Source organism: Rhinolophus hipposideros, assembly GCF_964194185.1.
Source record: "Rhinolophus hipposideros genome assembly, chromosome: 23".
Lineage (NCBI taxonomy): Eukaryota > Metazoa > Chordata > Mammalia > Chiroptera > Rhinolophidae > Rhinolophus > Rhinolophus hipposideros.
In genome coordinates this window covers 21,599,532-21,613,122 of record NC_138069.1, presented here as the reverse complement: position 1 = coordinate 21,613,122, position 13,591 = coordinate 21,599,532, and the positions used below count along the sequence as shown (strand labels likewise).

At 35.3% G+C, this 13,591-nt stretch overlaps 1 protein-coding gene across 1 annotated transcript in view; it reads right to left on the bottom strand.

Moving 5' to 3' along the window:
• Positions 1 to 9,544, bottom strand: part of SPINK5 (serine peptidase inhibitor Kazal type 5) — a gene marked incomplete at both ends in the record, with an annotated part of 71,367 nt that extends 61,823 nt beyond the window's left edge. The window contains 4 exons of the mRNA XM_081035550.1: positions 1,726 to 1,798; positions 3,610 to 3,737; positions 8,270 to 8,295; positions 9,490 to 9,544. Coding sequence (XP_080891676.1) covers positions 1,726 to 1,798; positions 3,610 to 3,737; positions 8,270 to 8,295; positions 9,490 to 9,544 — 282 coding nt within the window. The remainder of the gene's footprint in view (positions 1 to 1,725; positions 1,799 to 3,609; positions 3,738 to 8,269; positions 8,296 to 9,489) is intronic.
• Between the last annotated feature and the right edge of the window lie 4,047 nt (positions 9,545 to 13,591).

Here is a 13,591-nt window from a genome sequence, read left to right as displayed (position 1 = left end):
AGTAAAAATCTAGACAGAAATTACCTGAAAGGCACAGCCAAACATTAATTGCCTTAACTTAGAAGTAAGTAGTTTCCTAGGGAGCAAAACATGTAACTGTAAACTTTACTTAGAGGTGAAAATTCTAATTCAGGTATAAGATGTTAAGAGAGAGGTAAAATGTCTTAAACTTTTGTAATTTTATTTCTTAAAAATCCTATTTGATTAAAATTCAATAAATGTGTGTCAACATATGAAAACATCTGACTAGTAATATTTTTAAAATAGCAAGTTTGTTAGAATTGAAACGTGTGTGTGTATGTGTGTTTTATTTTCGTGTCATTTGCTTATATACTATATTTTAAAACACCATTGAGGTATCAGTTTTTCATAAACGAAAAAAGAAGCAGAAAAGGGGGAAAATAAATCTAGAATGAGTGCTCTCTAAATGTGACAAATAAAGGCAAATTTCAAAGTCGCTAGTAAAATTTTCTGACCCTCCATAGATTTTGCAGAACACAGAAGCTGCTCCCTTTTGCTCAGATAAAGGATTTGCAAATTGATTAATTGAGTGGTGAGGGTGTTACTGTTTTAAAAGTGAGACTAGTTGAGCCCAGGCAAAGAATTTGGTTGACTAGTTTTTCTGCGGAGGCTGAGGTTCTCAGACATTCCTAAGTAATACTAACAAGGAAGATGGTAGCTTGGTTAGACCAAGGATGTTAAAGTCATTTGGGTGTGCCTGCCCCGACTGATTATTTTAATTATGTGTTAGAGACAGGAAAGGAGGAAGAGAAAAAATATTGGAGAAGAAGCTACATAGGAGACCTGGAGTGATGTAGTTGTCCTGAGTAGTTGTCAGGATGTATCCTGAGTAGCTGTCAGGATACCTGGTGATGGCACCAGCTTTGTCGATAACTTATTGTGAAACACTATAGGCCAGAACATTTTCCCCAATCTGGGCCTAGAATTTTTATTTATTGTTTTGTATAAATAGCAATTTTTATATAAATAAAAAAATACATTTATAAAGTGAAATGGTTGTATGGTGATTTGCATCTGTGCAATTTCTTTCACTTTAGATCATTTTTTTTTTAATTAAAAAATGTATTTTACTACGGAACTCTTTTCTCAAACAAACTTTGGCCTGAATCCCAATCTGGAAAAATAGCAACTCTCGTTGAATTAGGAGTACAATTCAGGTATTAGGAAAGAGCTTAGGAAAGTAAACAAAGAAAAGAAAAAGGAAATAAAATGAGTCAAATGCCTGCTAACACACGTGGAACACTGTAGCTGGTTTTTTAAACTTGGTTTCTCATTTGATCCATATTCCATTTCACAGATGAAAAAACTGAGGCTTAGAGATACGTCAATTGTCCAAGTGACACGATAAATAAGAACTCTGAAATTTGAACTTAGTTCTACAGTCCTATGGAGGCTGTTGTCGGAGCTAAGAAGGGACAGGGGAAATGAGAAATGGCCATGGGAGACAGACATCCCACTGGCTTACTCCACCCCTTAGCATCTGCCAGTGCCCAGAATGTTTTCAGAGACTTGGATCATGGGTTGGGCTTACGGACAAGCTGTACCAGATATTCAGCTCACCCGTGGACAAAGCCATGTTCACTCCCTTCTTAGTAGTATGCTTCACAACAGGTATGACCTAGTAATTGGGAAACACACAGCTCTACATAGAGTCAAATATAATCTCGAAAGCAAACATGGCAAATTGACTGTCAGTAGTCTCACCTTTGCTGGGGCAGTGGCCCTGGTGGCTCTTCCTAAATACCTGGCCCTTTTCTGGGGTTTTGCTTCTTTTTCCCTGGAAGAGAACAAGGAACAGCATAGCTTAGACATGCTCGCCCAGCTTCTAGGGATAACAGTATACATAGTCAACTTAATTCTGAATGTTTTCCTTGGTATGTCAGAAGTGGACTTATGTTCAGAAATGAGCCCAAGTAACACAAACCTCTCTTCAGTGCTGAAAAATACCTCAAACATGTTTCTACTGAAGGCAAGAATCTCTATCTCTAACTTCCTAATGGATAACCTCCCCCACACCTAAAATGCATCCAACATCCAGGTGGTCACCAACTCTAAAAGCTGTGTGTATCATTGTTGGAATGCTCTCTTTGAAAGGCAGTATTTATATTGAACCAAAATCTACCTGCCTGTTTTGGTCCTGGTTCCAATGTCTGAGGACCCACGGAGCAAATTCAGCAATCTGAGGATAGCTTTTATGTCTTGTACCATCACCTTCTTTCCAGGTTAAAAAACCAAGTTTATTCCAACATAGTTTACATAGGTAATAAAAATAATAAGTGAGTGGGTGACTTCGAAGTGGTAAATAAACTGCCTTGTGTGTCTTAAGTCTTCTCATTTTTATTTTAAATTAGTTTTCAGCAAATTTATTATATTCACAGTTTTAGTCTACTATCAAAATATCCTATCTAATAAGAAGGAGACTTCATAGTAAATAATACACTTGCTGGTTTATATTCAGCTTTCAAGAGAAGAAAGGATTTTTCAACTTTCCTGGGCCTCCTTCACCCTAAATCTTGCCCTGCCTTCCTTCATCTTCCCACAGTCTCTTCACTAGAAGCAGCACATGTAATCAGAGCTTCATTATCCCAATATTATTGACTGTCAAATTAAATCCACTGACACATACCAGCCTGGCATTTAAAAAGCTAATTATCACATAACTATCTTAAATTAAGCTTAGCATCGGTTTGGTAGCAATGTTGAGGTTTTCATGGTCAGAAACTGAGAATGACCTTGTTCAAAAATAAATTAGGACACCTTGATTTCAGGACTTGCAGTTGATAACTCAAGCTTTCTTCCACTTTTGGGGTGTCACTGAAGAGAAGGAATCAAGTTCAGAAACATTGCATAGATGTTGGGGAAATTCTGGGATACTAATTCTGAGTTACATGTAACTGAAGGTACAATCAACTTTTTAGTCCATCTCACCCTAGCTAATCATAGATGTCTGAAGATACTGGCAGCTCAGAGTCAGACGGTATCCTGCTTAAACCCTTCTACGGGTTGGCTGCCAGAAGAAATGCCTGGCATCATTTTCCAGGGGGTTTTCTCAGTCCCTAAGGTACAACAGACTCAGGTCTTAACAGGCCCAAGCAATCTGACTTTTTTTCTTTTTTTTCCCAGAGCCAGGAAACTCTAATTGGAACTACATTCTCAAAAGACTATTAAGTTTTACATAAGGTGTACTGGGCCCTCTGGGGTGTTTTGGAATACCAACTGAATGATTATTAAAATCTTTCCAGGTAGGTGGCACTTATCCAACTTGATCTGATGAGAGGTGCCAGAATGGTTTATGAAGTATTTTATTTAACCATTTCGATTTAGAAAAATATAATGCACAGAAAATAAAAAAGAATGCATTATATTTCATATAAGAAAATTGAAGAATCCTTTCTTATTCTCTTGAAAACTGAATGTAAACTAGCAGGTGTATTATTTACAATAAGCTTTCCTTCGTATTACATGTTTTTGATAATAGACTGAAACTATGAATATAATATAATATATAAAACTATAGACATTATAGTTTATGAGTTCAGAGAAGAGCTGGTAACTCAAACACTTAGAAGAAAGAGAATCTTTACTCACAGTATTATTTTGCACCTGGCACATTTTTTGAGGAAGCTCACTCCATCAGGGACTTTAAGAAGTTTTTTATCCTGGGAACAAAACAACTTCCCATTTCTCATCAATACCCGAAAATCATTGCATGTTTCCTAAGGGAAAGATGAAAAAAAAAAAAGTTGTGTTTATTGAAACCTCATCAAAGCAAGACTTTACCTTCTAAAAAGTTCCCTGAGCAATATTATTTAATAACCACTACCTCCTTTGTATGGAAGATATTCACTCAGTTTCTACAAAAAATACAAACAAAAATAGTGACTCCAGATTGCCTATTGGAGATTGCAAATTCACCTCACAAGTGTTCATTTAAAACAACTAGTGAACTGGAAGGAACAAGGGACTTGGGGTCAAAAGACTTCAATTTATACTCCAGGGTTCTCATTTACAAGCCCACCAGCCCTAGGAAATTAACTTCTCAAAGTCTCAGCTATCCTATCTGTAAAAACAAGGAATATAAATATATATGTTTCACAGGTTTTTAAGGATTAAATATTACAGGTATGTCAAGCCCTCAAAGAATGCCTGATACATAGTAGATATTCAATAAGCAGATTCTCCGTCGCTCCTCTTTCTCCTCTTTTATTATTATTGTTGCTTTTGTTGCTGTTGTCCTTACTATTACCGGCGTATGCTGATGGCACATGTAAAGTACCTAGAACACCGTAGGTCATAATGTGTTGTAAAAGGGACTGTGAAAAGGTTGCTGAGAGACTGAAACAAAGTGTGTGAGCGCTGAAAACTATGAAGTGCCTCTGCCCATATACCCCAAAGGATGTAGTGCAAGATACCAGCTCCTAGGAATGTTAACGGTTACTACATTTAATTTTTTTTAATTAGAAAAAAAGGATCCCTTGGTCATATATGTTTGGAAAACATATTTCTAGATTAGTTCTCTTCTGAAATAAACCTCAGATCCACTGATATACGTCTAATGGACACAAACTGACTTACGTAAAAGCTAACGAAGCTTAAGTTTCCAGACCCTTCATCGTCACATCCCCGGAGAGGCCTAATCATTTCATAGTTTCAAATTTGTGTTGTTTTCTTAACAAGTCCTTCCACCAGCGCCCCAACCTCCATCACCCCCATCACTACCAGAATCAAACTTTACAAACCTATGGAAATACTGTGCAATTTTCTCCAAACTTGCTTAAATCTCTCTCTTTCTCTTTTTTTCATTCATTTGTTCTTAATTTTCTTTTTCTGGTATATTCTCTGGTATTACTATTTTGCTACTCTGTGTGACTCCCTTCAAGACATGGTGCACTATACTTGGTTTTTGGTTTTCTTTGTGGAAATGCCAATGACAGCGCTGTACCAAATTTAGTGAGAAGAGTGCAAACCATTTTGAGTGATATTTTACTACATAGTGCAAATGCACTATTGATTTTAAGCTCCTAGAAAAAAGTGACATATAACAGTCCTTCAATAAATATACTGAATTAATAAATGAAATAAAAGAAAAAAACCCTCATTCTTAAAGATCTTCCCACTGTCCTATTTCCACCTATTCTATTATTCAAAATGATTTATATTCTCTAATAGTTTTGAAAATCCCCTGGACCTGTAGAGCAACTGTTTGAATCTAAGTTTTTTGGGTTTTTATTTTGTTTTGATTGTGGAAAAAAAAAATCTTGCTTCGAGATGCTTGTATCAGAAAAAAGTTAAATCAAGTCTTTGTTCCACCTCTGACAAATGCAACCTCTTCCAAAGGATTGATTATAGAATTCTATTCAGCTTCCCATATCTTTATAATGATCAATCAGCCAACAAACGCTTATTATGAAATTACTATATTTTGCCAGGTTCCATAGGTACAGCAGTAAATAGGCAGAAGGATCCTTGTCTAAATGTTGCTTACCATCTAATGGAAAGCAGTATACGTAACCTAGCATCTTAAACACGGGAGGCAGTTGGCTGAACTTACAGAATGATTAATGGTGAAAAAGAATAACTAACTAATGTCAGAAAACAGCCCTGGGAAATTCTGTTAAGGGTGACCTACTAAAATATCTCTAAGATTATTATCACCACCCAGTGATCTTATCTGATTAGCACGGTAATAATTTCTGACAACAGATGGACAACTGGGCCTCTTAAAACTGTCTAGTCTCTGATTCTATAGTATCTTATGCCAACACTGCAAGTTACTGCTTAGCTTGCCAGATATAACTGATTCTACAAAGTCTAGATAGTTTGTCATAGAATCAGAGCCTAGCGTCTTTGTAATAGAAATATGTTCCTTGTGAGGTAGGTCTAAAAGAATGTATTTAAATCAAAGACTCATAACACTAGAATGAAGCCTTAAGTAGTTTTTAGCAGTCAAATGAATACGAACATTTAAATCAGGATAATTCCTAAATTGGACTTTTCCAATATCACAATTAGATGAGCTCCTAATTCCTAGAAAAGACCCACCTTTTTTACAAATGGACAACCGAGGCCAAGAAAGTAGGTTAAGAAAGTAGTGTTTAATAAGTTAAGATTATTAAATCTATGCTATTTAATAATTCAATGCTATTTTTCTGAGTTATGATATAGGAAAAAGGCCATAAACATTGAAACAGTAGTTGGGTTTTTCTCTGGGAAAAATGTAATCTGCTCCCAATTACTGTAATAGAGAGGGTTGAAACAGGAGCACATCTGGACCAAAACGGCATCCTGAGGTGGGAACATGACTTTCTAACAACAGTTTCGTTGCAATCTAACTTCTGGGTTTTGTTTCATTTTGTTTTGCTATTGTTGCTGTTTGTGTTTTCTCCACATCTCAGGAAAACTGGAGTGCTCTAAGGCTCCTCTTTCTGTTTCCTTAGCTGGCTATTATATAGCCCGTTGTCTTCCATTGTCCCTCCCCAGAAACCATAATAAAGTGCCCCAGGTGCTGGCATCATTCCTTCTCTGTGTTAGGGCACTAACAAGGTTGTTTTTAGCTTTATAATAACCCTCTGTGATGACATATTTAAGAATATCGTAAAGATCCTTGCAGATTACTACACAGCTTTTCCATGCTGTTCCGGCTCATGTTCATAACATTCAACACTCTTTTATGGTACTAGAAAGAACTCAAGCTACTCAACTTGAAAAATAAAAATTCCAGCACCATAAAAAAGACTAAGTCAACAGTTTTCATTCCTGACAAAATATCCAAGGACTGTGATCAGAAACATTTCTGGAGAAATAATTACTTCTATATTCTTGCTTATGCCAGCAAAAGAGGTGGCTAAATTTATGTTTTTTTAAACATTTTTTAGTGAATTAAAGTTTGATGGCATAGAAAGTATTAGTGCAAAATTTGAAATAACTACCAGAAATCCCCACCCATTATCACAGACTGAAAAAAATAAATGGCTTTATGCACAATAAAGTTTACACAACACCCTTCTTTTTGCCAGCAAAAACATCCAAGTGATTTGATTCCCAAAAGTCCAGCCTTTTTCTTTACCATACCTAACTCTATTTATACCATAGAGGTTTCTAAACTACTCCTTAATCAGCAAATTTAGTCGAAATCATGGAGTCTATGATGAATCTTTAGAACATTCCTGTAAGAAGTTTCATTTAAGAGAAATGTTATAATAAAATATAGCAAGAAAGTATTTTAACTATGGTTCTGAGTTTCGTTGTAGAAAAGGGTTGTTTTACTGTTTTATTATTTTAATGTTTATGGCTTTTGAGATACATAGCAAATATTTTCTATATACTGAGCACTATTTTAACAACATAGTTGAGTGTGTAACTTAATATTTTTTTCCCGAATAAATAGTTCAACTTTTATAGAAAATGATTTTTTTATTCTGCAAACAAAAGGCCTCTAAGAAGAGGAAGGTGGTAAAGCACCCTCCCAAGTCAGGGCTCTGCCATCACATGTGTCTCTGCCTGGTCTACTCTAAACTGGAAATATCTTCACGACTCACTCCCTTGTCCCCTTCAGACCCTGTTCTAATGTTAGCATCAGGGAGAACTTAGCTGACTATCCCAAGAAGAACTGATACTATCTCCATCCTTGGAAATTCCTATCTTCCATCCTACTTTATTTTTCTTCTAGCACTAATCATCATTTAATGTACTATACATCTTACTAATTTACTTATCAACTTGTCTGTTTTCCTCCACTAAGATATAGATATAGATATAAACTCCATGAGGGCAGAGGTCTTATCTATTTCCTTTGCTTTTGAATATTCCCAGCATCTCAAATAAGGTCTGAAACATAACAGACGCTCAGTAAATATACATTGAATGAAATATTTACACTGACACATACAAGATATAAAGAAGCCCTTTTTAATACAATGATCACAAGAAAACTTATTTCTGCTTCTTATGTGTCATGACTTTTTCAGCTGTTAAACCGAACAATACTAAGTCACTGTTTGTTTGGGGGATTTCAAAGCACTCCTTTAGCATGGTAGATGGCCTCTTGCAGACATCCATTATTATTAATAGACTGAGGTGTGTGTGTCTGAGAGTCATGCCTTGATTCATAAAGACCTGTTTCTGTGTTTTAAACAAAAGCTATTAGTACTTATCAGTATAATATGTCTGCATTATTAACATTAAGATGTTGGCCACAAACATTAGAGATCTTGGGATGGATTCAATGGACAGAAAAAGCAGGACTAACCTGATTTTCATCCTTACTGGCAGCATCTGGGACAAAAATACAAAAACCAAAGTTAAGGGAATATAACATACTTAAGAAATAAAAAAACAATTCACTCAGTACAGTGTCTTGCTTATTTTAATGGCAATGTTATAGAATTATTTTTGAACACATTAAAATTGACCATGACAAACAAAATGAGGGCACTGCACCAGTAGGTTAGCATATACGCTCTGAAAGATTCAAATACTCAGAAAGGTCCAATTACTTTGGAAAATAATACTTACATGCTTTCTGACCTCCTCAAAATATCTAATTTCTAAAAAATTCTTTCATAGCAAACTATGTCAGACTTCTTTTAAAATTATAACATAATAAATATCAATCATATCCGTTATAATTTGAAAGTATAATTTGGCATAAAGTTTATACACATAAAATTAAATTTTCTGAATTCTGGTAACACTCCCTCCTTATTAGAGCTACACAAATTAGAGATCTGATAAAAATTAAGATTAATTAAAATCACAGACTATTATACTTTAGGAGTGGGAATCACTTGTTTATTGATCTCCTGGCCCTCCATCTCAGGTTTTCTTTTAAAAAACATAAATGCTTCAGAGCAAGATAACTCTATACAATCTCTGTTCCTTTTAAATTCAAGTAGCAAATACAAAATTCTACCACGTGGCTCCCAGTAAATTCCCTTACCTTTTAGGAGAAGTACCTTCAATCCATTTAGGATTTCAAAACACAAAAATTAAAATACACTAGAAGGCACTATTGCTTTAAAAGAAGAATAGATGACAGGATTTAATTTTTAAATATTTTTATAAATATGTCAATATGTGTAACACACATCTAAGTTTCAAATATCTATTCTATACATAATTCCTATCAGTATGAATTGATATGCTTGGTAAGGGGAAGAGGACAAAGAATCTATTAGCCTTTTAGAACCGACGTAGAATTAATGGAACGATTTCTCATGGAAAAAAATTCAGATTATCTCAAATTACTTGCCATTTCCAAAGATAAGAACATAGTCATAAAGCATAGTCATAAAACACATAATTCTTTAAAAATATGTCTGGCAAGATATTTCAGGATTACATATATGTATATAAATATAAAACATTGAATACCTTCAATGTATATATTGGGCAGGAGAAGGAGACTAGTCCCTGCCCAGGACTTTGCAATGTGTGGCAAGAGACTTAGATTACATGCAAATTGCTCACCTTGTATGAGGCAAAGAGCCAGGGTCAGAAGTACTGGCACCGGGACTATCTTCATGGTGAAGATGATGTAAGCCGGTTACAAGTCTGCTCCGTGCATTGCTCACCAGCTGGTGCTCTAGAACTGAACCCGGGGAGATGCAGCTTACTTTTATATATACAGATGACACCCACAACAACAGCCAACATTAAAAAACCAGTTGTTCCAGGTCGTGCTGGGCTTTATATACACGTCAGTTTTGCTTCTATCCTTTAGGATCCTGTCAAGGTAGCAGATTTGAATAGATAATGTCTATTTCCAAAGTAGCTTTAGTGTGTTCTCATGATACCTCCTCAAACAGCAATACATTGAATTCAAGGACCCTATACAAGAACTGAATTCCTCAGCCACACAAGATGCATTGCCTCGTAGACAAACATGTCTCTAACTGGGCTCCCTTCCTAAGTGGGAGGGGAGGAGAAAAGAAGACAGATTGGTTGTCCTACCAGTCAGTTAAACATTTAAAGATTTCACCACATCTGGAGAAAGCTGCTTAGAGTAAGAGAAGCTAGGATTCTTATTGTTTCCATCTACAGATGTTTTGAAGTATCTCCATTCAGTTCACAAATTAGAGTTGAAAGAGCCTAATAGATAATCTAGCAAAATTCTCACATTGAATACATGTGGAGACAGTAACTCAGAGAAGGAACAATGACTTTCCCAAGAGCACACAATTTAGATGGAAAAGGCAGAGGTAACAATTGAAAGACCATAAGTTCAACATTGTTTAATGCTATACAGTGCTTCACCATTACACATTATTAGGAAAGGCAGAAACTTTGTGAAATCAAAGCTTGCACAAAACTACTTTTTAAAATCCTCAATCTGAAGGATATTTTATATTCTAAAGCTTTATCTTATAGTCTAAACATAATAATCATAAATTTTAGAGACTCAAGGATTAACTTTCCACACAGCCCATCACTTGGAAGTTACAGTTGGGAAAACTTGGTTCAATCAGATTTCCTTTAAATTAAATTTACCTCTGTAGTGCCTATTAGTCAGTTTAAGAGAGCACCTGAAGAAATGTGCAAAGGTGACTGAAGCCAGAGTCAAAAGATTTGATTCCAGTACTCCACATCCATTGAAGGAAAGTTTTGGACTTTGTAGGATCAAAACCCTTTTAAAGAATGTTCCAGAAAAGCTGATCTAAGGCTGGTCAACTTTGGGATCGTGTCAATAGTCCATCAAAACCAAAGTATTTATTTTTCTTTTTTCATAAAATAATTTCTTTCCTAAAAACATAATCAATAGTTTCATGGTCTGCACTATTTGCTTTGCTTCTTTCCAATGGTTTAGTAAAATCAGTGACCATGGAAAGCAAGTTCCAACTCCATTACTGTTACAAGTTAGAAAATTGAGTCCATCATAGCTTAATGGAATAGGGAGTAAGGATATCTGTTTCTATTCCTGTCTTTGCAACAACACAGTGCAATGGAAATGAACCTGGCTTTGGGGTATGACAGATCTGGGTCCAAATCTTGATTCACCAATTATTAGCTATGTTGCCTTGGGCAAGTTACTTATTTTTCCTCAGCCTCAGTTTCCTAATGTGTAATAAGTGTTAGAGGTAGTGTGTGTGTGTGTGTGTGTGTGTGTGTGTGTGTAATGCTTAGAACAATTCCAAACATGTGTGATAAGCTCTATAGTTAACAATAGCTGGTATTGCATTTTTATATCATTATAATGATGTGGTTGTACTAGGTAATTTCTGAGGTTCCAAGAAAAGTCAACATCTCTTGAACGTGGACCTCAATAACAGATTAAGTTACTCAACGTAGATTAACATTCTCAACACATTCTGAAGTGAAATTAAAAAGTCAATCTATAAGTTCTCTTTTTCACTTTGTCATTATATTCTAAACCACAATACCTAAAACAAATCAAAGCCTTAGTCATTTAAAACTTGCAAAAGTCATTGCTAGATTTCCACCATCATTGATTCAGCTCCACCTGTAAAAGTCTCTTCTAACTATTGACATATCAATACTAATTTTTTATCTTTCATTTGCTCTGTCAGACCACATGAAATGTGTCCCAACCATACACTCTGTTATTGGTGGTAAGAAAATGGAATGCCTTACAATAGAGTTGGTGACTGTGTGCTACGCATACGCTCTGGTGAACCCCAAATCTAGCCCAAATGGACAGTATTCCCAGGAGTGGAAGTGGTGCTAGGGTGGAGCAAAAGAACCGAAATATGATTGCATCTCTAAAGAATTTCTGCTATGAGGAAAGGTTGAAGGAGTTGGTTTCCTTCTTACTGGAGAAGAGTTTCTCACTGACACCCAGAACCTTCTGAAATGATGAATAAGAGGCTTGGAACTGATAATCTATTCTAAGAGGAGAAGGTAGCCAAAAGAAGATTCAGTGTGCCCCTGCAATATTGGAAGTACATGTCAGCTGGCTCATGGCATCAGGGCTTTTTCCTATTTCATTTCAGGAATGAAGGAAATCTAGAGGTGTGTCATCACATACTCTCTCAATTCATCACATACTTACATAATCACTTTTATTTTTGAAAACCACCAAATATAAATTTAAATGAATGGGACTGAGGCTTTAGAGAATGGGCGTTTGGGTTACCAGAATACTTTTATATAAGGTTATCAGAGTACTTTTCTTAAGTTCTAACTTCCATCTTTTATTTCCCAGCTGTTTCAATTATTCATCAGACATGTAAAACCTTTTTTTTCCTCCTATTAAAAAGGAATGGAGCTAAGTTATAAAAAGTATGAATGTTACAATTCAACACATGTATCAAGTGGCCCAGAATCTGCATTCACATCAAGGATATTGACACAAAAGAAGAGATGAGAAAACAATGAAATAAACAAGATTTTGTAGACTAGTAATCTTACTGAAGACAAAGGTTATTTCCAGCATCCAAAGTTATCAGATCATTTTTCAAATCTTCTCTTTTTCTATGCAGACATATCCTGATGATCGTAATAGTTTAATAAATAACTATAGTCCCTTACCATTAAATCACCTTCCACATCTTTCCATCTGCCATTTATTAGATCTCTTGATTTGTTTATGCCATGCTGTGAAAGAGCAAAGTAGGTATTATTACCCTTTCCTTACCTGCCCAAAATGATACCATTAACAAAAGCCACAATAGGAACTAGGTTAGATGGTAATCCTAGCTTGCCACTTTCTCACCTTTTACACCGTATGTATGTGGTTATCTCCAAGCCTTTCTGGCAGTTCAAAGAGAATCCAGACATTCTAGTACTTTAAACTAGGTACAGCATTCCACTGCTAATGTAGTTCTTTCCTCTAATCCTCTGCTCTCACACACTCATACACACACACACATACACACTCATAATGACTTGGGGAAAATAAAAGGGTGTTGTGACCATGGTTGAAAAGTACATGTCCTAACAGATCATAGAATATGAAGTAATTTCTTTATTTTTAATTTTATTTCCTATAATTCTCATGTTTTCCCTTTTAATTCAATATCTCCACTATATTCTCCTTTGTGAAAGACACTAACCAAAAAACTGCCTTTAAACACCTTATCTTGAAATGTTCCACTAACAGTTAACTTCACTCCCAGCTAATTTCACTCTGAGAATTCCTTTCTGTTTGCCCAGAAAGGCTATGAAACTGTAGAGATAAGCATCTCACTTTATCGAAGAACAGGATGGTATAGGCACTCTCTGATCACTGAGTATACAGACCCTACTATTTATAGATATAATTGTTACTTTTATTAGATCAGTATTAAGAAAACAGTAAAGTTTCAATATCTAATTTTTAGCTGTATTAAGTTTTATGTATTGGATATTTGATTCTTAAATATAATATTCAATTTCTCCCTACAGTTCATGCTACTTGAACCCCTGTTCCATGGCCCCACACTGTCTATTACCTGAAAATTTTGTACATTCTGACATTTCCTAGGATTAATCTTTTTTAAAACAAAATTATTAAATGAATTGGGGTGACAGTGGTTAATAAAATTATATAGATTTTAAGTGTAATATTTTATAATACATCATCTATACATTGCATTGTGTGCTCACTACACACAGTCAGATCTCCTTCCATCAC